Raw genomic sequence first — 26,081 nt, 5'->3', positions numbered from 1 at the left:
TTGCCACCTAAAAGATGTCACACACATTAGCAATACAGACGCAAAATACATTCGGTATCTCTCAAAAAGGCCAACTAAAACCAAACCGTGCCAATGGTGGGCTCTTTCAGTCTGCAACTTATACAAACTATGCTTGCTAAAGCCTTGACAGATTAAATGAAAGAAATATATAAAATTCATTTTTTTGCATACTTCTGCAATGCATTGTCAATGGGGGGAAATACAACTAATGGCATTGAATAGGAAAATTCAACTGTACATCCCTGCATACAGGGAAGTCAGAAGTTTACATACACCTTAGCAAAATACATTTAACTCAGTTTTAAACAATTCCTGACATTTAATCCTAGTAAAAATTCCCTGTCTAGGTCAGTTAGGATTACCACTTTATTTTAAGAATGTGAAATGTCAGAATAATAGTGTAGAGAATTATTTATTTCAGCTTTTATTTCTTTCATCACATTCCACGTGGGTCAGACGTTTACATACACTCAATTAGTATTTGGTAGCATTGCCTATAAATTGGTTAACTTGGTTCAAACGTTTTGGGTAGCCTTCCACAAGCTTCCCACAATAAGTTGGGTGAATTTTGGCCCATTCCTCCTGACAGAGCTGGTGTAACCGAGTCAGGTTTGTAGACCTCCTTGCTCGCACACGCCTTTTCAGTTCTACCCACAAATGTTCTATAGGATTGAGGTCAGGGCTTTGTGATGGCCACTCCAATACCTTGACTTGGTTGTCCTTAAGCCATTTTGCCACAACTTTGGAAGTATGCTTAGGGCCATTGTCCATTTGGAAGACCCATTTGCGATCAAGCTTTAACTTCCTGACTGATGTCTTGAGATGTTGCTTCAATATATCCACATAATTTTCCCTCCTCATTGCAAGCCTCCCCCTTTTTCCTCCAAACATAACGATGGTCATGATGGCCAAACAGTTCTATTTTTGTTTCATCAGACCAGGGAACATTTCTCCAAAAAGTACGATCTTTGTCCCTATGTGCAGTCGCAAACCGTAGTCTGGCTTTTTTATGGCGGTTTTGGAGCAGTGGCTTCTTCCTTGCTGACCAGCCTTTCAGGTTATGTCGATATAGAACTTGTTTTACTGTGGATATAGACACTTTTGTACCCGTTTCCTCCAGCATCTTCACAAGGTCCTTTGCTGTCATTCTGGGATTGATTTGCACTTTTCGCACCAAAGTACGTTAATCTCTAGGAGACAGAACGTGTGTCCTTCCTGAGCGGTATGACGGCTGCGTGGTCCCATGGTGTTTATACTTGCATACTATTGTTTGTACAGATGAACGTTCAGGCATTTGGAAATTGCTCCCAAGGATGAACCAGACTTGTGGAGGTCTACAATTTTTTTGATGTCAAGCAAAGAGGCACTGAGTTTGAAGGTAGGCCTTGAAATACATCCACAGGTACACCTCCAATTGACTCAAATTATGTCAATTAGCCTATCAGAAGCTTCTAAAGCCATGACAACATTTTCTGGAATTTTCCAAGCTGTTTAAAAGCACAGTCAACTTAGTGTATGTAAACTTCTGACCCACTGGAATTGTAATACAGTGAATTATAAGTGAAATAATCTGTCTGTAAACAATTGCTGAAAAATTACTTGTGTCACGCACAAAGTAGATGTCCTAACCGACTTGCCAAAACTATAGTTTGTTAACAAGAAATTTGTGGAGTGGTTGAAAAACGAGTCTAAAGGTCTCCAACCTAAGTGTATGTAAACTTCCGACTTCAACTGTAGGCCAGAACATTGGGCAACTGCTTGCCAACCAACAAGGGGAGTCTTCACATACAGTACTGACAGGAAGTCACACTTACCTGGAAAGACCACATATCTAACAAGCATTGTGTATAAATGGCAATGACAGTGAACCCAGGCATGGCGAACCGGATATTCCATTTCCTTATGAGGCCCCAGTGAGTCGTACTGGCTGTCATAAAGGCTTTCACATCAAAATATAATTGAGTTCCTTATTACTGACTGAGCCCTAGATTCTCAAGGCAAAGCAAAGCAAACTCAACCGTGGCTGCCTGCCTTGCCAGGATCCTGACCTCACCCCAGAGATAACCTGGTCCAACTAAACAATGTATTAAACATTGTCCTGAGGCTGGTAGAGCTGCAGCTCACTTCAGCTAGCTGGCTCTACAGAAGCACACAGACAGTACAGCCAGGGCAGGCAGAGGGGATTCCTTGGTTTGTGGGATACAAAGAAAAAGAACAGCAAATAGGAAAATATTAAAGGGACAAAAAAAAAACAGGAAGCAATGATGTTACATTAAATAAATCAAGGGAGGAGGAGGGGAGTGTGGGTTGGGTTGCCTATCTAGTAAAGGGCCTGGATCGGCATCCTTTTAGTCTGCATTCTAGCTAGGGCTGTCCCTGACAAAACTAAATCTTGGTCGACCAGGAAGCACCTGTTCCTTCGACCAATCAATGTCAATTTTAAACGTGTATTTTTCCATATATAGACACACCCTGTGTTATAATAAAATCAACTAAACTCAGCAAAACAAGAAACGTCCTCACTGTCAACTGCGTTTATTTTCAGCAAACTAAACATGTGTAAAAATTTGTATGAACATAAGATTCAACAACTGAGACATAAACTGAAAAAGTTCCACAGACATGCAACTAACAGAAATGGAATAAGGGGGGGGGGGGGAATCAAAATCAAAAGTAACATTCAGTACATCCAGCTGCATTAAGTACTGCAGTGCATCTCCTCCTCATGGACTGCACCAGATTTGCCAGTTCTTGCTGTGAGATGTTACCCCACTCTTCCACCAAGGCACCTGCAAGTTCCCTGACATTTCTGGGGGGAATGGCCCTAGCCCTCACCCTCCGATCCAACAGGTCCCAGACGTGCTCAATGGGATTGAGATCCAGGCTCTTCGCTGGCCATGATAGAACACTGACATTCCTGTCTTGCAGGAAACGCACAGAACGAGCAGTATGCCTGGTGGCATTGTCATTCTGGAGGGTCATGTCAGGATGAGCCTGCAGGAAGGGTACCACATGAGGGAGGAGGATGTCTTCCCTGTAATGCACAGCGTTGAGATTGCCTGCAATGACAACAAGCTCAGTCCGATGATGCTGTCATACACCAACCCAGACCATGACGGACCCTCCACCTCCAAAATCGATCCCGCTCCAGAGTACAGGCCTCGGTGTAACGGTCAATCTTTCGACGATAAACGCGAATCCGCCCATCACCCCTGGTGAGACAGAACCGCGACTCGTCAGTCCTGTCTGGTCCAGCGACGGTGGGTTTGTGCCCACAGGCGACGTTGTTGCCGGTGATGTCTGGTGAGGAACCTGCCTTACAACAGGCCTACAAGCCCTCAGTCCAGCCTCTCTCAGGCTATTGCGGATAGTCTGAGCACTGATGGAGAGATTGTGCGTTCCTGGTGTAACTTGGGCAGTTGTTGTTGCCATCCTGTACCTGTCCCGCAGGTGTGATGTCCGGATGTACCGATCCTGTGCAGGTGTTGTTACACGTGGTCTGCCACTGCGAGGACGATCAGCTTTCCGTCTTGTCCCCCTGTAGCGCAATCTTAGGCGTCTCACAGTATGCACATTTTATTGCCCTGGCCACATCTGCAGTCCTCATGCCTCTTTAGTGTCCTAAGTTTTCATAACTGTGACCTTAATTGCCTGCCGTCTGTAAGCGTCTTAACGACCGTTCCACAGGTGCATGTTCATTAATTGCATGGGAAACAGTGTTTAAACCCTGTACAATAAAGATCTATGAAGTTATTTGGATTTTTACTAATTATCTTTGAAAGACAGGGTCCTGAAAAAGGGACGTTTCTTTTTTTGCTGAATTTAGATGCACTGAGCTTGTCTGATGCTTTTAAGGTCCCGCACAGTAATCCTATTTCCAATGTAAAAATAGCCTTTGGTTCACCAAAACATCACCCATAATACTGTTTAACTACTAAAATGTTCAAAATTGAAGAAATTTTTACTTATCGATTAGGAAGTCCTAAAGAACAAGCTGAGTGGGCGGGGAGCTTATATTCATGAGCTCACCTTGACTGACAGCTCTTTTTAAACGCCCGTGTGGTCATTGCCAGGTAACAAGGTAAACAATGTGCCACATGTCATTCCAAGCCTAAATAGTATGCCTCACTCCCTTTTCTCTACAAAATGTTATAATGGTCAACAGAGCTGATCATAGACTGTTGGATAGCTGACTAACAGCAGCAATACACAACTGCATTTCTATTGTTTCGTAACTAAATTACAGAATACAGTTTACTGATACACTTCTTCACAAGAATTAGTAAAGGGTCGGCAACCTTTTTCCATGTGGACTGACACTACACAATTTACCTTAACATTTCTACCGATCTGTGTGTCACAGTTATGCTTTTCATTCGCAACTTTTCTTGGAAAAGTTTAATTTAAATAATGTCTTCCTATCTAAATCCAAATGAAACAAATGTAAAAGTTTAAACTAATCTAATGCAAGAGCGCCTACCTCTGCAAAACACACTGTGAGAAATTGGCAGCTAAAAGAACTTAGCGCAGAAAGTAGAGCATGCACACACACACACACACACACACACACACACACACACACACACAATGCAAGTAACTTTATTACCAACTAGGTACAAATATCCTACATAAAACCAACAAATATATTGCCGATAGAAAATATCCTGCTAAAAATAAATATCCTATTAATCACGTCGGCTATGCATGGCAGTTTGTTCATGTTCTTGCAAATCGCATTCATCTCTCTATCGGCAACAAACTCATCTACACTGAACAAAAATATTTTAAGAAACGCAACATGCAACAATTTCAAGGATTTTTTAGATGGACTTCATATTCTGTCTCCCCCCTTCTCATAGGCCGATATGGACAATGTCGTTTTCATTGATCTGTTTGTCAGTGTCAGCAGATTAGGCTACCCTGTAATTAGTCGTATAAAAATATATTCTGCTAATGTCTCCAGTCATAAAGTGTAGTAGAATTAAATGAAATGTGTTTATAAAAAGGCCCCATTTTTTCCCATGCAAAGAAAGAAGAAACGTATCTGATATAGCCTAGGCCTACACTACACACTCACACTCACACTCAGCCATGCATTGAACAGTGAGTTATATTATTAGCCTAAATTATGACTATCCAATCTACTCATCACATTATGAATACAACGCTACAAGGCAAATGCTACAAGGCAGATGCATAGAATTTTTTTTTTATTATTAGTAGTATTATAATAAAATGTGCATTTTTAAAAAGGTGAAAATTTGCTTCCCCAAACTTGACACTCACGCGCCGCCTACATATGCCAGGTTGTAAAGCGGATTAATGTGCTTCATTTTAAGAATTGAGGAATAAATATAGCAGCAGGAGAATGCTGGGATCATCTTTTAAATAGTGGGTAGCTCATTTCATGTGCGATTGCACAGTGACTGGGCTTATAGGAACACCAGTCACTAGGCTCTGTACGCTATCTGCTCTCTAAAGCTGTTCCAGGGGTCCTAGGCCTATAAGCGACATTGAGTTATTAGGCCACTTCAGTTGTGATACAAACATTATCAAAACATATAGGCCAGGCTACATGTGTGCGACTATGATTTGAAAAAGTTGCAAAATATAATTGCTGGGCTTCATTCAAAAGTGATAGTGTCACCAATCGGACATTTCTTACATTTAATCTTGTCTTTAACATATACTAAATCGTATAGGATTTTCATTTGTTTTGATTTAGAATGGACCATTAACATGCACCTGTCGGAACAGGGGCAAAAAAATACATGTAATCTATCCACTTAAATAGCGAATGGGAGGAGAATGTTCCCGTGGTTCATTTTCATGCCAGACATGAAGGCTAAACTCCTGTTATAAAGTGATGCACTGTGCTTAATATTAAGAAAATTGAGGAATAAATATAGTAGGCCTAGCCTATGGAAAGCTGATGGGATCCTCTTTTTAATAGAGGCCATCAAAACTTCCTCATGCAATTGCATAGCCTATATAAATATTGCACAACATGAGCACTCAAGAAGTGTTTGATTTGATTTTCTATGGCATTTGCATCGACGTCAGAGTGATTAGAGGGACTGTAGAGTGCCGAGTAGCAGGCTATTAGCGACTGGCCGTTAGCATGTTTGGTAGGCTTCTAATGACCATCAGCAGAATCAGAGCAGTTTTGGAGAAGCCTAGTTACCGTGACTAAAAGGTCACATGGAATTTGACTGCGGTCATGACTTGTGACCACCAGCGTGGCGGCAATATGGTCAACGTAACAGACCTACCGCAGTATGTTCATGTTTCTGCACATAATAATTTACACACTGATAAAGCAGCTCACAGTTTGAATGTATGCATTTTTGGGGGTTCGCACCGAGAAACTCATGGCGGGATCAACTAGGGCAGTGTTTACATTTACATTTGTCATTTAGCAGACGCTCTTATCCAGAGCGACTTACAGTAGTGAATGATCAACTAGGGCAGTGTTTACATTTACATTTGTCATTTAGCAGACGCTCTTATCCAGAGCGACTTACAGTAGTGAATGCATACATTTCATTTCATGCATTTTCTTTTGTACTGGCCCCCGGTGGGAATCGAACCCACAACCCTGGCGTTGCACACACCATGCTGGCGTTGCAAACACCATGCTCTACCAACTGAGCCACAGGGAAGCCAGTAATTGACTCGCCCAGTCTCTCCAGATCTCCTAACAGTACTATTTCTAGGGTCAATTTTAGATCCATGCTATGCATTTTCAGCCATTCCTGAACCTGAGGCCAGAAATAGAGGCTACCTGAGGGCAATACCAAAATATACTGTCTATTGATTCTGTATCCTCACAAAATCTGTAGAACTTCGATGATTTTATGCCTCAAATATTCAACATTTTGTTGGTGGCAAGAATTCGATATAATAATTTCAGCTGAAAAGCCCGAAGTCTTGAATTGTTGTATATATCAACTTATACACCCTGTACCATGGAATCAGTACAAAAATCTCTTCCCAACTATTTTGCAATCTGTATGGCGGCCCACAGGTGATTTTATTTGGGCATTCAAGTTGAGCAAAAATAAAATATATACATTTTGCCATTATGGGATATTGTGTGTAGATTGATGAGGAAAAACATATTTAATCGATATTAGAATCAGGCTGTAATGTAACAAAATGTGGAAAAAGGGAAGGGGCCTGAATACTTTCCGAATGCACATGAAGAATGAGAATTTAATCACTTTCTTGCCAATTAAGGAATATGGATTTTTCATGCTAGCAATTGTGCCTGCATGTCACACTGTAGCAACATAACATGAACTACAAAAATAACGCTTGAAATCATCTTTTAATTTTATCTACAAAAATTAGGATAGTATATGATAGAAATGTCCAAACTTAGATTTTGCTGGGCTTAATAGGCACACTTACCCTATCCCCACACATAAGAGAGATATACACCGAGTATACAAAACATTAAAACATGCTCTTTCCATGACAGACTGACCAGGTGGAAGCTATGATCCCTTATTGATGTCACTTGTTATATCCACTTCAAAATCAGTGTAGATGAAGGGGAGGAGGCTGGTTAAAGACAGATTTTTAAGCCTTGAAACATGGATTGTGCAACATACCACCCTGCATCCCACCGCTGGCTTGCTTCTGAAGCTAAGCAGGGTCAATTCTGGTCAGTCCCTGGATGGTAGACCAGATGCTGCTACAAGTGGTGTTGAAGGGCCAGGAGGAGGCACCCTTTCCACTGGTCTAAAAAAAAAAATATATATATATATATATATATATATATATATATATATATATATATCCAATGCCCCAGGGCAGTGATTGGGGACATTGCCCTGTGTAGGGTACAGTCTTTCGGATGGGATGGGGCCACAGTGTCTTCTGATCCCTCCTGTCTCAGCCTCCAGTATTTATGCTGCAGTAGTTTATGTGCCGGGGGGCTAGGGTCAGTCTGTTTCATCTGGAGTATTCTCTTGTCTTATCCGGTGTCCTGTGTGAATTTAAATATGCTCTCTCTAATTCTCTTTCTCTCTTTCTTTCTTTCTCTCGGAGGACCTGAGCCCTAGGACCATGCCTCGGGACTACCTGGCATGATGACTCCTTGCTGTCCCCAGTCCACCTGGCCATGCTGCTGCTCCAGTTTCAACTGTTCTGCCTGCGGCTACGGAACCCTGACCTGTTCACCGGACGTGCTTGTTGCACCCTCGACAACTACAATGATTATTATTATTTGACCATACTGGTCATTTATGAACATTTTAACATCTTGACCATGTTCTGTTATAATATCCACCCGGCACAGCCAGAAGAGGACTGGCCACCCCTCATAGCCTGGTTCCTCTCTAGGTTTCTTCCTAGGTTTTTGGCCTTTCTAGGGAGTTTTTCCTAGGGAGTTTTTCCTAGCCACCGTGCCTCTTTCACATGCATTGCTTGCTGTTTGGGGTTTTAGGCTGGGTTTCTGTACAGCACTTTGAGATTTCAGCTGATATACGAAGGGCTATATAAATAAATTTCATTTGATGTTAAACAGTGTCCTGACTCTGGTCACTAAAGATCCCATGGCACTTATTGTAAGAGTATGGGTGTTAACCCCGGTGTCCTGGCTGAATTCCCAATCTGGCTCTCATACCAATCACAGTCACCTAATCATCCCCAGATTACAATTGGCTCATTCATCCCCTCTCCCCTGTAACTATTCCCCAGGTCGTTGCTGTAAAATAGAACGCGTTGTCACTCAACTTACCTGGTAAAATAAATACAAAATTGTGTGCGTGCCATTCTGAGGGTGAATGGGCAAGAAAAAAAGATTTAAGTGCATTTGAAAGGGGTATGGTAGTAGGTGCCAGGCGCACCGGTTTGTGTCAATAACTGCAACGCTTTTACTTTCAACAGTTTCCTGTGTGTATCAAGAATGGTCCACCACCAAAAAGGGAACCTAGCCAACTTCACAACGTTGGAGTGAACATGGGCCAGCATCCCTGTGGAACACTTCTGACACCTTGTAGATTCCATGCCACAATGAATTGAGGCTGTTCCGAGGGTAAAGGGGGGGTGCAGCTCAATATTAGGAAGGTGTTCCTAATGTGTGGTATACTCAGTGTATGTGAAAGTATACAAATGAAAGCAAGGTTTTAAAGGATTGTTTTAGTCAAATATATGTTTGGGCTTCTTGCTGTCAATTTGCATGTTCCGGCCCGCTGACCATCCGCTCCAGGAAAAAATATTCTAATAAAAAAAAATCAGCCCATGGCTGAATCTAGTTGATCTCTGAACTAGGGAATCAGAGTGTAACGTCAGCACCCACGTCCTGGGGTTGAGGATGGACGGAATGAAAGATTTGGTATAGCTCAGCATTAGCTCAAGGAAGAGGCAAAACATAGACTTATGCTAGGCTAGGGAGCCCAATGTGCCAAGTGTCTAAATATAAATATATAAAAATAAAACTGGGTGGTTTGAGCCCTGAATGCTGATGGGCTGACAGCTGTGGTATATCAGACCTTATACCACGGCTATGACAAAACATTTATTTTTACTGCTATAATTTCATTGGTAGGCAGTTTATAATAGCCAAGTCTTTATTTAAGCAATAAGGCACCTTGGGGGTTTGTGGAATATGGGCCTTTTTGCTTAAATAAAGACTGGGCTATGGCAGGAACAAAGGCCCATACCAGGCAAGTTCCAACAGATCAATCCAGCCATCCCATTCTGCCAGCTGGTAAATTAGTTCTACCAAACATGTGATCAAACTCAAGGAAACTACCAACTAGCAATTAGGATTTAAATATAACATTCTGTTACTAGAATGCAGCTTTTGTTAAAAATGCTATTTCAGACAGCTTCTGGCTCCTATTCCAGGATTTCCAGGGCATGACAATTTTTTTAAACTAGGCCCGATGGAAACACACATACAGTGGGGGGGGGGAAAGCATTTGATCCCCTGCTGATTTTGCCCACTGACAAAGAAAGGATCAGTCTTTAATTTTAATGGTAGGTTTATTTGAACAGTGAGACAGAATAACAACAAAAATATCCAGAAAAACGCATGTCAGAAATTTTATAAATTGATTTGCATTTTAATGAGGGAAATAAGTATTTGACCCCCTCTCAAGTCAGAAAGATTTCTGGCTCCCAGGTGTCTTTTATACAGGTAACGAGCTCAGATTAGGAGCACACTCTTAAAGGGAGTGCTCCTAACCGCAGCTTGTTACCTGTAAAAAAGACACCTGTCCACAGAAGCAATCAATCAATCAGATTCCAAACTCTCCACCATGGCCAAGACCAAAGAGCTCTCCAAGGATGTCAGGGACAAGATTGTAGACCGACACAAGGCTGGAATGGGCTACAAGACCATCGCCAAGCATCTTGGTGAGAAGGTGACAACATTTGGTGTGATTATTCGCAAATGGAAGAAACATAAAAGAACTGTCAATATCCCTCGGCCTGGGGCTCCATGCAAGATCTCACCTCGTGGAGTTGCAATGATCATGAGAACGGTGAGGAATCAGCCCAGAACTACACGGGAGGATCTTGTCAATGATCTCAAGGCAGCTGGGACCATAGTCACCAAGAAAACAATTGGTAACACACTACGCCGTGAAGGACTGAAATCCTGCAGCGCCCGCAAGGTCCCCCTGCTCAAGAATACATATACATGCCCGTCTGAAGTTTGAATCATTAAGATGTTCATTGGCAGAGGACAACTGGGTGAAAGTGTTGTGGTCAGATGGGACCAAAATGGAGCTCTTGGACATCAACTCAACTCGCCGTGTTTGGAGGAGGAGGAATGCTGCCTATGACCCCAAGAACACCATCTCCACCATCAAACATGGAGGTGGAAGCATTATGCTTTGGGGGTGTTTTTCTGCTAAGGGGACAGGACAACGTCACCGCATCAAAGGGACGATGGACGGGGCCATGTACCGTCAAATCTTGGGTGAGGACCTCCTTCCCTCAGCCAGGGCATTGAAAATGGGTCGTGGATGGGTATTCCAGCATGACAATGACCCAAAACACACGGCCAAGGCAACAAAGAAGTGGCTCAAGAAGAAGCACATTGAGGTCCTGGAGTGGCCTAGCCAGTCTCCAGACCTTAACCCCATAGAAAATATGTGGAGGGAGCTGAAGGTTCGACGTCAGCCTCGACACCTTAACGTCAGCCTCGACACCTTAATGACTTGGAGAAGATCTGCAAAGAGGAGTGGGACAAAATCCCTCCTGAGATGTGTGCAAACCTGGTGGCCAACTACAACAAACGTCTGACCTCTGTGATTGCCAACAAGGGTTTTACCACCAAGTACTAAGTCATGTTTTGCAGAGGGGTCAAATACTTATTTCCCTCATTAAAATGCAAATTATTTTATTATATTTTTGACATGGGTTTTTCTGGATTTTTTTTTTGTTATTCTGTCTCTCACTGTTCAAATAAACCTACTATTAAAATTATAGACTGATAATTTCTTTGTAAGTGGGCAAACGTACAAAATCAGCAGGGGATCAAATACTTTTTCCCCCCACTGTAGCTCACTATATAGACGATAAAAGCACCCTTAAAATGTCAGCGAGCTTCCCCATCACAATGCCAGGAATTCTGGTTGTGCGGAGAGGCTCTCAGGAGCAGGAGCCTGCCTGGAGCTGTGATGAGGGCAGGCAGTGTGATACAGATAAGGTCCCATCTCTCTCTCCAACAGAAATTATTTAGGGAGAAGATAAGCTTGACAGGACTGGAACATAGTGTCTGAGTGGTAGGCTACCCCTGAGTGCAGGACGGGGGCAAAATATCACAGTCAAAACAACAATGGGCAAAAGAGCAACATCACTGCTTTCGGCTAAGGCAACAGCAAACTAGCCTGGGTGCCAGTCTGTTCCTGCTTTCTTGACAACATTTGGCATGGCAATTCCATAGGGAGTTGGCAAGAGAGCAAAAACAGATTGGAACCCCAGACCCTGCCAAGGCTAGCGGAAAAACACCACAAAAAGTCAAATCAGGTTAGAGACAGATAACCAGCCTTAGAAAACAGCTAGCATTGTGCTTTTTGATGGAACTGATTAGCCTACTCATAGCCTAGCAGCTAAACATGTTGAAAGCTGCTTTACGAGGTAAATGTTAAAAGCAAAGCTCTCAGAAACATGAAACTACCAACGGCCCACATCATTTTGGTTTTATGGGTGGAGAGAACACACCCAGCTAGCTACCTCAGAGCAGAGGCCGGGGCAAGCAGCTCTGACTCTCTCCAGGCGCAGGCAGCACGTACAGAATGGCTTTGGGACACACAGGGGACTCCAGGCCAGTCAAAGACAAGAGGTTATTTGATTAGCATGGAATTTTATTAAGCTGTGGGTGAAGAAGCAGAGTGGTGGTGGAGAGGGGGTTGAAGCAAAGGCTTCCATTCATTGAGGGAGATTGCAGCTAAGGGGGAAAAGAGGAACAACACCCTTGTGTGTGTGGCTGCCCTGGGCTTGAGCTTCGGAAAAGTCGCCACAGCTTTTTGCCATTAAGTCAGAGCAGAGCCGGAGTGTGTGCGTTAAGTGAGTGCCTTTCTCTATGGCAGGCAGGCAGGCAGGCAGGCAGGCAGGCAGGCAGGCAGGCGGGCGGGCGAGGGAGGTCAGGGAGACTAAACAACTGTTCTTCTTTAAAAAGGGAGTTGTTTTTAATATGGCTAGCAGCCCTGGCACCAACCATGTAGATGATAAGAGGCCGTCTGCGCTCTTTAAAAAAGGTCCTAACTTCTGAATAGTGTCTGTTCCAGGTGTGTAGGAGACAAATAAATAGAATCACACACCATAGAAAAAAGGAAAATCCAAAACCGAGGCTTGAACGCAAAATAAAGATGTTTATTGAAACATCATGGTGCCCCAAAAAAAAAAAAATCATAGTGCAGGAAAATGCATTAAATTAAAAAAAGGTGAAAACATAAGCTTTTTTACCTCAGGTCATCCGTGTAAATTGTCCGCACACACACCTGGCTTGTATTTCAAGGATAATTGCAGGTGTCACATGATCAAGGAAGAAAACACTGGAAAATCTATGAATCAGTACCAAGTACAATAGAATGCATGATCTAGATTATATACAAAATATACAAAAGTGAGAAATATCAATTATTAGGGAGCTTTTTTTGGCCACGTTTCAATAAACATCTTTATTTTGCATTGAAGCCTCAGTTTTAGATAATTATTTTTGACAGTGTGCGGTTCTATTTATTTGAACTCCATGTAGAGAAATGCTTTCCCCATGTGTATTAGGCTTAGCCTAATACCTGCTAGCTTAATTTAAAATCTGCAATATGTAGCTTTTCGGGCGACCCGGTCATATTCACCTAGAAATGTTTGTTATAGATCTGTCACTCATTGAAAGCAAGTCTAAGAAGCGGTAGATTTGTTTTATGTGCGCCATTTCTATGCTTCCCGTTTATAAGTTTCGTTTATGGGGGGGGGGGGGTCAATAGTGTCACATCAGGATATTATGGACGACATATGGCAATATGACTTTGTACAATATTGCAATAGTTTTGCGCTAGTCGGCTGTACCTGTACCAAAACTGTCATATTTTTCCATTATAGCTTGTTCTTATTATACTTATTTCCACGATTGATCAAAATAAAACTCATGCTCTCTCGTCCCTCAAATCTCAACAAATCTAAAACCGTGAGAATCACAATACATATCGGCACCTAAGTATCGTGATGATATTGTATCGTGAGGTCCCTGGCAGTTCCCAGCCCTATTCATTCTTATCACACATTTTAGGCAACTTGCTTGTGGGTCTTTCTATAAATAAATGGGGCCAAATTGACACACTAGGACCAAAACTTAAAATGGTTTCAAACAAAAAAGATATATATTTTGATGCAGTTATAAGTGTGTAGTTAAAGGAATATATGCTAAATCTCCCATAACTCCACCTATACAACATTGGCCTAGGACTATACATAATTTAAGCAGGGTTCATACAGACATTGGCAAGTGAAATTCAAGGACTTTTTCAAGCACTTCATTGTAATTTAAGGACCTCAATGTTAGACAATTGTACATATAGGGCGTAATACAAACCCCTCCCAAAAAGCATGTAAAGTGTAAAGAAAATAGGCCATTATCACAAAGATTTTGTTTAGGCCTTGTTTTAGACCTTGCCAACGCATTGATATTCAAATTATAATTACTACACTCTAAAATATGAGCCAAGTTGGAGTCAGCATTAGATGTTGTCATCCTCATAACAGCACGTGGTTTTACCGCAACAGTTTCGTAACACCCTTCAACTGAAGCGGCAGGAAACAAACGAAAGTGGCAGAGATAAAATCACAGATATAAGGGAGAAGGCAAACGTATAAATTGCCTACGATAATTACAAGCACCAAATAAAGGAAATGTCAGATTTTCAAGGTAGGCCTATTCCAGTAATTGAACTTCTGAGCTCCAAATTCAAGATTAAGTAGGCTACTTCAAGCCCCTTGTATGGTTTAAATTAAAAGGTGGAACATGGAAACAAAAATGTATTTGTCATGTTATTTAATCCTCAGAACATATTGTGAAGACGAACACGAGGCTATGTAATTTGTTGGCATTCTATTCAGAATTATTAATAAGAATAGTGTTGGGTGTTGCACAATAGTCTATCCTACACAATTGCGCACAGTAGACTCAGTGTCCAATCCGAGCCACAAAACTGAAAATAACCTCATTACCTTGATGCTTTCTCTGTTAAATCTAACGAGACCCTGCTGTAAATCTAGCAGTAGTGCCTAGCGATTAGTGCTTTTTGCGGTCGGTCCGGTTTGGATAAATTAAAAAAGAAACCAAAGCTAAAAATAGTTAATTTCAATTGCCAAAACATTGATCATATTTGTATTTTATTTTTTTAACTGTCAGGTCCACATTGATGTCGACCCAATAGATAACTAGGAAATTACTATGAAATAACAAAATATGATTTAGTTATTTGATGACTCATTTTTTATTGCTTAAAGTAATCAGCTCATCTCTGCTCGGGGGGGGGGGGGGGGGGGGGGGGGGGGGGTCGTCCCAAAAGTGGGAAGACAGGCGACAAACTTAAGTCCAAAATAAGGTTGAATATGGTCATTGTAGTTAATTACGTTTCGGGGCTGACCTAGGTTGAATATTTGCTTAAATTAAAACTACAACTCCCTTCAGCCCAGCGTCCCACATAGTAATTGACTTGATTTCTTCGATTTCTCTTGTGAATTATTTGATTTCTCTACAGAAATGGCGCATTGGGGTCACAAAAAATCTGAAGTAAACAGAATTCAAGTAATTGAACTGATGTTGGTAAAACAAAAAGCCAGTTAACTGAGCACTATCAAGCACAGAAGAACAGCAATTCGCTAGACATATTAGATCCAACATGCATACAGGCACAATTGTCTTCACCGGCAAAACAAATTACCTTTTTTCAAGCACTTGGGCTGTTGTTGCATCGCATGTGCTATCACAACAGCTGTTCGTCAATTGACTGTCCTTCAGAAAATTCCTTCCTGGATCAGATAATGATCCTGCTTATAAATATCAGTGTCATTAAACAGCTTGACACAAAATGTGCATCATACAAGTATTATGTATAGTTAGTGACCATGTTTACATGCACACAGTATTACGGTTAGTACCTCATATCCCACTTAAGGTCTTATTCAGGATAAGCTGTTGACATGCACCTTTTATATCCCGCTTCCAAGTATCCCTGTTACCATGAATATTCCTCATTTAAATTCATATGGGTGAAATGGAATAGTAACTGAAATATGGACACTGACTGTAGGCATATTACCTCTCACATGTAGCCTAATATAATATTTCCAGCAGAATTAATGCATTTCTAGTAGTAAAATTATACAAAATGTGGAGAAATATTTATTTATTCCAGCATCTCTTGAGAAAAAGTGAATGCACGAGTAATGTGCGCTGACACTCACGCAAGCAGACAGTACTTCAACCACATAAAATATGCACCCAAGGCAAACTGAACCTTTCATTTCCTTAAAACCGATCAAACTGATGACATTTGAACATTTTGGACAGGACCAATCTTTTCACTGTTATTGTGCTTGCTCCCGGGTCTCTAAATACAGACAACTTTACCAGTATTAACAACAATGAACAAATATATAAATGCAACAAAAATATTTCATGAGCTGAAATTCAAATCCCAGAAATGTTCCATAAGCACAAAAAGCTTATTTCTCTCAAATGTGCAAATATTAGTTTACATCCCTGTTAGTGAGCATTTCTACTTTGCCAAGATAATCCATACACCTGACAGATGTGGCATAACAAGAAGCTGATTAAACAGCATTATCATTACACAGGTGCACCTTTTGCTGAGGAGAAATGGCCACTAAAATGTGCAGATTTGTCACACAACACAATGCTACATATGTCTCAAGTTGAGGGAGCGTGCAATTGGAATGCTGACTGCAGGAATGTCCACCAGAGCTGTTGCAAGATAATTGAATGTTAATTTCTCTACCATAAACCACCTCCAATGTCATTTTAGAGAATTTGGCAGTATGTCCAACAAGCCTCAACTGCAGACCACGTGTAACCATGCCAGCACAGGACCTCCACATCTGGCTTCTTCACCTGCGGGATCATCTGAGACCAGCCACCCGGACAGCTGATGAAACTGGGTTTGCACAAGCAAAGAATTTCTTGACCTGACCGCAGTTCAGCATCGTAACCGACATCAGTGGGCAAATGTTCACCTTCAATGGCCACTGGCATGCTGGAGAAGTGTGCTCTTGACAGATGAAATCCGGTTTCAATTGTACCGGGCGTCATGTGGGCGAGCGGTTTGCTGATGTCAACGCTGTGAACAGAAAGCCCCATGGTGGTGGTGGGGTTATGCTATGGGCAGGCAGGCATAAGCTGCGGACATTGAACAAAATTGCAGTTTAGCGATGGCAATTTGAATGCAGAGATACCGTGTGGCCCATTGTGGTGCCATTCATCTGCCGCCATCGCTCAGGTTTCAGCATGATTATGCACGGCTCCATCTCTCAAGGATATGTACACAATTCCTGGAAGCTGAAAATGTCCCCATTCTTCCATGGCCTGCATACTCCTCAGACATGTCACCACCAATTGAGCATGTTTGGGATGCTCTGGGTCGACGTGTATTGGCGTGTTCTAGTTCCCGCCAATACCCAGCAACTTTGCACAGCCATTGAAGAGGAGTGGGACAACATTCCACAGGCCACAATCAACAGTCTGATCAACTGCCTGCGAAGGTGATGTGTCACGCTGCATGAGGCAAATGCTGGTGACACCAGAAACTGACTGGTTTTCTGATCCACGCCCCTAGATTTTTTCTTCTGGCATCTGTGATTGACAGATTCATATCTGTATTCCCAGTCATGTGAAATCCATAGATTTGAAATAAATAAATTGCATGCAATTGACTGATTTCCTTACATGAACTGTAAACTTTGAAAATTATTGCATTTATATTTTTGTTCTGTGTAGATAATTCATGTATTCATTCTACCAATGTAAGACATTCTAGTGAGCACTACTTTAGTCTTCTGGGGCAACAAGTTGACAGAAGAAAAGCTGCATGTATCTAACTATAGTTGACAAACTGGCCTTCCAAATGTCGGAAATGTGCCTATAATATGGCCTACCAAAGGCCGGAAATTATAAGCAGAAACTTATCTAAACTAGGAGTGAAAGTAGTTAGTGGGCTATAGGATACAGTAATGAGTATGAGCAAAATGTATTTGTATTGTGGACCGAACTGCACAGGTAGCCTACTTTTTGAAGTGATTTGTTTGAGAATCAGATAAAAGCAACCTCACACAACACCCATGATAAGAGAAACTGAGCCTGCACAGACCGCGAAAAACTTTAAAACGGGATAAGATGATAGTGGCATGTAAACATGTCTAAGATAAATATTTCCCAGGCATCTTAACCCTGGTTTCTCATAACTGCAATAGAAGCTTTTTTCAGGTTATTGTAAAACTCGATATGCCGTTTATGTACGTCAACTCAAAAACAGAATACTTCAGTACCCTGGAAAATAAGGGGATATGGACGTGCATGTAAACATGGTCAGTGAAGAACCACGTTAATGACAGTATCAATTGACGTTTTAATTATCAAGTCAAGGTGACTGTTAGAAGCACTCGATTTTGTCGTCGCATAGATTGAGAGAGTTGTTCGTCAATTTTTTATCTTCACCCCGTAATATAAGGAGACAAAATGTTATTTTGAGATAAATACACTACCGTTCAAAAGCTTGGGCTCACTTAGAAATGTCCTTGTTTTTGAAAGAAAAAAAAAACTTGTCCATTAAAATATCAAATTGATCAGAAATAGAGGGTAGACATTGTTAATGTTGTAAATGACTATTGTAGCTTGAAACGACAGATTTTTTATGGAATATCTACATAGGAGTACAGAGGCCCATTATCAGCAACCATCACTCCTGTGTTCCAATGGTACGTTGTGTTAGCTAATCCAAGTTTATCAGTTTGAAAAGGCTAAATGACCATTAGAAAACCATTTTCCAATTATGTTAGCACAGCTGAAAACTATTGTTCTGATTAAAGAATTAGTCAAACTGGCAGCGTCAATAAATAGTACCCGCAAAACACCAGTCTCAACGTCAACAGTGAAGAGGCGACTCCGGGATGCTGGCTTTCTAGGCAGAGTTCCACTGTCCAGTGTCTGTTCTTTTGCCCATCTTTTTATTGGCCAGTCTGAGATATGGCTTTTTCTTTGCAACTCTGCCTAGAACGCCAGCATCCCGGAGTCGCCTCTTCACTGTTGACGTTGAGACTGGTGTTTTGCGGGTACTATTTAATGAAGCTGCCAGTTGAGGACTTGTGAGGTGTCTGTTTCTCAAACAGTACATGTCCTCTTGCTCAGTTGTGCACCGGGGCCTCCCACTCTTTCTATTCTGGTTAGAGACATTTTGCGCTGTTCTGTGAAGGGAGTAGTATACACAGCGTTGTACGAGATGTTCATTTTCTCGCATGGAATAGCCATCATTTCTCAGAACAAGAATAGATTGACGAGTTTCAGAACAAAGGTCTTTGTTTCTGGCCATTTTGAGCCTGTAATCGAACACACAAATGCTGATGCTTCAGATACTCAACTAGTCTAAAGGCGGACGGTTTTATTGCTTCTTTAACTAGCACAACAGTTTTCAGTTGTGCTAACATAATTGCAAAAGGGTTTTCTAATGATCAATTAACCTTTTAAAATTATAAACATGGATTAGCTAACACAACGTGCCATTGGAACACAGGAATGATGGTTGCTGATAATGGGCCTCTGTATGCCTATGTAAATATTCCATAAAATATCTGCCTTTCCAGCTACAATAGTCATTTACAACATTAACAATGTATACACTGTATTTCTGATCAAGTTGATGTTATTTTAATGGACAAAAAAAAAAGTGATTTTCTTTCAAAAACAAGGACATTTCTAAGTGACCCCAAACATTTGAACGGTAGTGTGTGTGTGATATATATTAATATATACATTTATATATATTAATAAATAAATAAATAAATATATATATATATCTGTCCGACAGCTAGATCCAGGATTCAAGTTCAATGCGTAATTTAACTGATTAATGCTTCAATATGTGATATAACTTACACTGCCATGAATGCAAGGACAGAAAAGTAATGTTTTTTATGTCACACGACTTTGGACAAATACTTCAAGACACCTATCATGACAAAGGCTTAAAAATAGGTTTCAAATCAACTCCTGAATTTTATTGAATATAGCTATGTTCAACCCTTATAGCTGAATGTAATGACAAGAAAAAACCTGCAGATTATTATCAATGACTTATCAACAACTGTAGCAAGTTGTCCAGCATACCAAAACCTCAACGGTACCCTAGTTCATAGAAAGGCCCTTATAGGTTCATACCTGTCTGCATAACATTGCCGTTGCTTAATACAACTACAGGAAATTCAGGCTAGTACTTTACATTGAGTTACATTACATATTGCTTCACATGGATTATTAAATGAACCGAGTCCTCGGGAAGCAGACAGTAAGCGATATCCTCGAAGCCCAATTTACCAAAGAGGCTAGTTACAGTGTAACCACACATATGGACTACTTAGATGTCACACTGGCTAATATGCAGAGGCTTTCGACTACCATGTGGATCGAAGACGTCAAGCCTTCACTAGAATGCTCTGAATGATATTAACAGAGACAAAGGCTGTGTTACAATATCCACACGTGATTGTCACTTAAAATGCATGCCCAATACAATGCTTTATTCTAAGTGGTATGGACATTCATAGGAACATAGGCAGACACAGAACAGACCCTGACTGAGGCTACATCACAGTCTTCTCTGGTGGAGATACCTCAACAACAGTTTTGTTTTCGGTTTGCATGATTGATAGACTAGACTCGAGTCTGGAGGTGTTCCTCTGAGGTTTAGCACGTGGCAGTCTGATACAAGTTACATCATGAGCGGGGAATGAGTGACACAGTAAAACGTCAGGGCAGGCAGACCCAAGCAAGTTAACTGATGCAGCTGGGTTGGCAGGTTAGAACAGGCGTGATGCTACCACTTCAGAGGATATTACAAAATAAATGTCCATGTACAGGCCTACTCTCCAAAGAGTTTGTTCTAATATTGCCTGTACATCACAAAGGAGGCCTTCAGGCAGACAGCCACAACCCCTGTCACATTTGGTCCACTGTGCATTTTTACATGCCTTTCCTGTTCTGGTTCCATGCACTATGATTGAAAACCAAAAGCCCAACCTGGTCTCGGAGCATTTTGTATTATTCTGTACATAAATCCCAGATACTCCATTTAGCATATGTTCCATTTCGTATGGTATGTATTAATTTGTGGATGTCCATCACCCATTTCTATGATGTGTTACGAATTTCCAAAACGTCTATGTTACGAATTCTACCTAAGTGGCTCGCGTTAGCTATGCTAGCGGTTAAGGGACAGGTTAGCTAACATGCTAAGTATTTGCAAAGTAGCTAAAAAGTAGTAAGTAGTTGAAAAGTTGGTTAATAGCTAAAATGCTAACTTTGTCCATGATGAGATTCGAAGTAGCATCCACCTTACTTTCGTTTTTGGATAGAGTAACGATCTGTCATATTTAACCATACCATAACAATTTGAGTGTTCTGTGAACATTTACTGTGTTACGTCTTGTCTATGAGAGCAGGCTGCAAAGTCACCATGGTCAAGGTTGGACTGTCTGTCCATCTTCTTGGAAACAAAACTACACTGTACAGTTATTTATTATTATTTAGACTGCAAAATACCCTCGGGTTCAAATAGCATAGCACCTTCACCATCAACAGCGTGACGATTTTAAAATAGCTACTAGTAGTGAAATGTGTCAATTGTAATTACATCAAGAATCAGACATACCGGTATTCAACTTGATGATGTTGATTTAAAGTTATTCAGACATTCTAGCATAGATGCCTGATAAGAAGTTAACTAGTTAGCATGGGCATTAATATATATATATTAATAATATTAACATATATATTAATATATTTACCTCCCTTATCTCACCTCATTTGCTCACATTGTATATAGACTTATTTTTCTACTGTATTGACTGTATGTTTGTTTTACTCCATGTGTTGTTATATGTGTCGAACTGCTTTGCTTTATCTTGGCCAGGTCGCAGTTGTAAATGAAAACTTGTTCTCAACTTGCCTACCTGGTTAAATAAATAAATAATACATATATACATATATCGATTAACTAACGGTTCCCGGAAACAGTAAAAACAGTCACTCGGCAGCAGACATAACTTTAGTGAGCAATATGTTTGTAATATCAAATCACAATTTAAAAAAAACTAAACGTGTTATTGGAATAACGTTACATATAATGTAGAATCGCAATACATATCGTTTAGGCACGTAGTTACGTATCGTGATAACATCGTATCGTGAGGTCCCTGGCAATTCACAGCCCTACTAACGTTACATCTCATGGTTGTTTTGGATGCCACTTCTTCAGCTTGTTAGCCAAATAACGTTAGCTGTTTAGCTAACAGGTAGTCAACGTTAGTTAGCAAGCTAATCTTCAAGACGTCGGCTGGCTAACAAATATAGCCTATAGCAGGCAGCTATTCATATAGCTGACTTCACCAGGTAGCTAGAAAGTTGAGTAGGAAACTAACGTTAGATTAAATAACTAACGTTAGCTAGCTAATTTACTCAAACCAATTTCAACTTGGCTAACGGTAGCTAGCTTACTAACACATTCATTACCTAGTTAGCTAAATTATGCTAATGATAGTTAGCTAATTCAATAACATATCTAGCTAACGTTAGCCAACTTTAGCGAGCCAAGCTTATCGTCAGGTTAACGCTAGCTAGTTTACTTACCAAAAGGCAATCAGTGTTTATTTCCGACTTCGGGTCCTTCAACATGGCATCGATTTTCTCAAAACGAGCTTCCAAACTTTCTCCAGCCGACATTTTTGCAGACAAGTAGAGTTCCACGCCGGTGCTATAGCTAAATAAAACGAGTTAGCAATCTAGCTCAATTTAGCTAACGTAGCTAGTTAGCCTAATGTTATTTCCTTTGCGTGAACTCAGTGTTTAGCAAGAACCCGCAGCTTCAATCAAAGAAACGTGTCTCTTCTCTCCTTTTCACTGACCATGAAACGTTTAAAGTGGCGTTTGATATTCAAAAGCCACATTTTCAGAAAAAATATTTTCCTAGTTCAGCCAGGTTTTGCAGACAACTTCAGCAATTCAAAAGAAGTTAACTTGCTAACGCTAGCTAAATTAACTTGGCTAAATGCATCAACAGATTAGTCGGCGTCCACAGGATGCCGCAGAGGAGTTGTGCAGGATTTAAAAATATATCGATACATCCAAAGAGTAAAACTTAAATACAGTTTTAAAAATCCGATAGGATGCAAAGTAGCCACATTACTCCCAGGCTTGTGTCCATATACCAGTGTAAGGCCCTTGCAAAAAAAACTATAAACGAGTCTGACAGCTGCAAAGTAGAAGTGGCGGAAAAACAATGATCCTTCCAAATTTCGATCAGTTTAAAACACCGTCTTGTTACAACATTTCATTGCCGTCCGTTCGCAGTAAGCCTCACATTGTCATCGGTCATCTATATTGACCGATACAGAAGGACAACGTTCTGGTTCTACATAGATAAATCTGGTTTTGATCTAACGTTAGCTATGTTATTTTTCGAAAAACTAAACGATGCCCGATTTTCTCCCACCGCCTGACCAACATGTCCGCCTTCCTGTTCAAACACCCGGAGAAGCAACTTTGAAACGTCAAGTACTGCGCATGAGCCCCAGTGGAGGCTCGTTGAAGGAGTTTACCACCATAGACGGTATGGAGTTTACCCAGGCTGGGTTGTTGAGCGCACGATCGTGATGATGACAACATGTTGTAGGGCCCAGCTCAAACACGCCCCGCTTTACAATATACATGTCAATGTAAATTCAACATAAGGAGGCCCGGCCAAACCCCATTCAAAAGTAGACAAATACATCCTGCTTTATCTTGCCTTTCAGACTGCCACCCAGCCAGTACTTCAAAATCAAATAGAGATTTCCAATCAATCTACACCGGTGTCAGCACTCAACAGTGTAAAATCCCAGTTTACAAAGGAGTTTGTGCATGAGCTAGGCTTAGTTCTCAACATAATTCTGCCCCAAAACAATGCCAATTTCTCTCAACCAGTTTCATTTGGGCTTTGAGGGTAAGCGTTGATGCTGCCCTGTAATAAGCAGTGTTCAAATATTTTTGCTTGTCCATTGTGCTCCCGAGTGGCGCAGCGTTCTAAGGCAATGCATCTCAGTGCTGGAGTGGGTCACTACAGACACCCTGGTTCGAATGGAGTCTTCATCACAACTGAACGCGATTGGGAGTCCCATAGGGCGGCGCGCAATTGGCACAGCGTCGTCTGGGTTAGGCCATCATTGCAAATAAGAATTTGTTCTTAACTAACTTGCCTAGTTAAATAAAGGTTAAATAAATTAGCACAGACTGACTCATACCATTTTTTTATGGTGCAGTCTTGACCAACCTTGATTTACACATACATGGACATTGATTTTTGATCTAGTCCAGAACAAATCTGAACCAATCAAAGATATGTTTGATACAGATTTTGTCCGGTCTGGACCAGCTTTGATTTGGCCCAAACATAGACGTCTATAAATGTCTTTTCAACTTTCATTCAGAACCAAAAATGAGTCTAATTTCAAAATCCAGAAAATACATATTTTCAACATCTGGAAAATACTTTCATTCACAAGCGAAAATTAACCTAATATGCTTGGTCTGCCTAGGGCGGCAGAATAGCAAGAACATGCTCATGTAGCCCAGGTATTCCCCCCAGAGGTACACCAAATAAAAATGTGATTCACATTTAAAAAAAAAAATATATATATATATATATATATATATATATATATAATTTTTCCCCAAAAAGGTTATACATTTGGGTGAGTTTTTTTTCTCGCCTGAGTAGCCTCGTTTCACTGCCAAAAATACAATTAAACCATCTAAAATAAAATTAAACCATCTGGGTGTTCATCGAAATAACAACACAAAGTCAAATACATGTAGCCTGTTCAAATAATTAACATCTAATCACAACCGTTACTCTTGCGCGGGAATTCTACTAACGGTCCATATGTAGCCAAACGTAGCTGCTGCTCATGTTGGAATCTGTACTGATGGCGCAAAAGTCATGACAGGGAGACATAGTGGAGTGGGAACCCGTGTGCAAGCAGTTGCTCCCGACGCCACTTGGGTACACTGCAGCATCCACCGAGAGGCTCTTGCTACCAAGGGCATTCCTGACAGCTTGAAAGATGTTTTGGACACTAAAGTAAAAATAGTTAACTTCGTTAAAGCAAGGCCCCTGAAATGTCGTGTATTTTCTGCACTATGCAATTGTAACCAACTTCACATAGCCCCCCCAGAAGAAAGGCACACGGACACCCACACTTCAGTTTGACTTGTTTTTTTCTGCAGTAAAAGATATCAAACAGTGATGACAGGCATTGACAGGCCGGTCACAGCCACACGTTCACTGCTCTCAGAATATCTCTCTGACTCAATCCACAAAGTGATCCTATAGTATAAATGCGTTGTGTTTATAAAATAACAAAAATACAGAAAAGCATACCTGCAGTAAAAGATATCAAACAGTGATGACAGGCATTGACAGGACGGTCACAGCCACACGTTCACTGGTTAGGTAGAACACAAGATATATTTTAGATAGGTCCAACAGTAATGATACATGCCCTCAATGTGAAGTGATATTAACACATGAATACAAAGCACAAGTACAACCCCTTTCATATAAACTTTTTAAGGTAGTAAGAAAACAAACATTCATTTAATATTTAAATAAATCACCTGCTAGCAAATAATCTGCTAGCAATAGTTAGCTTGACATTACAGTGCACTGACGGACGGTGCTAGTCAGCTCGTCATTAACATGGCTAGCTAAACCAACAAAAACGGGGTTAACTTGCCGAAATAGGCTTTAAATATATCAACGGTAAGATAAATATATACATAGTCACATTCACTATTGAATATGAACCCGTTTTCCAAAGACACTATTGTGTTATACAGTTTTAAAGCGTTTTTTATGTACAGAGGAAGGAGACACAATACTGCTCTCAGAATATCTCTCTAGACTGAAGAGCAGGCAGACAAACTTTCCAAATAGGGGAGAAGCACTAGAAACCCACTAGTTGTTCCTTCAAGGAAAATAATACAAAAATGGTAAGTCCGAAGACCTCTCGTATTGCCAACCTTCCTACAGTGGCAGCAAATATTTTTATGAATTCGACAACACATAATGAAAGGAAACTTTATTTATATCAAACCTTTTCCTGAAGTGAATGGTTTCACCCACTACTCCACCCACGAACTGTGGTGTTCTTTGATATCTACATTGCGCGCGAAGTTGATGGAAACTCTACATTTTCACTTTGTCGCACAATGATATGGGCAACGACCATGTAACGCTTTTACAACATACAGAAAGAAGTGCGCTGGTTATCAT

The 26,081-nt window shown here is 40.8% G+C and overlaps 1 protein-coding gene across 4 annotated transcripts in view; it reads right to left on the bottom strand.

The window, feature by feature from the left end:
* The window catches only part of LOC115169563 (rho-associated protein kinase 1), a 67,732-nt gene extending 44,418 nt beyond the window's left edge, over window positions 1-23,314 (bottom strand). For all 4 annotated transcript variants that reach the window (XR_003870884.1, XM_029725299.1, XM_029725300.1 and 1 more), the window contains exon 1: window positions 22,400-23,314. Coding sequence is in view for 3 of the 4 variants with exons in the window: in XM_029725299.1 (XP_029581159.1) it covers window positions 22,400-22,492 (93 nt within the window). In the remaining variant the exon portion in view is untranslated. The remainder of the gene's footprint in view (window positions 1-22,399) is intronic.
* Window positions 23,315-26,081: the final 2,767 nt, after the last annotated feature.

This window comes from Salmo trutta, chromosome 31 (genome assembly GCF_901001165.1).
Source record: "Salmo trutta chromosome 31, fSalTru1.1, whole genome shotgun sequence".
NCBI classification, from domain to species: Eukaryota; Metazoa; Chordata; class Actinopteri; order Salmoniformes; family Salmonidae; genus Salmo; species Salmo trutta.
Note: the sequence above shows the minus strand (reverse complement) of the source record. Positions and strands in the feature narration are given on the sequence as shown.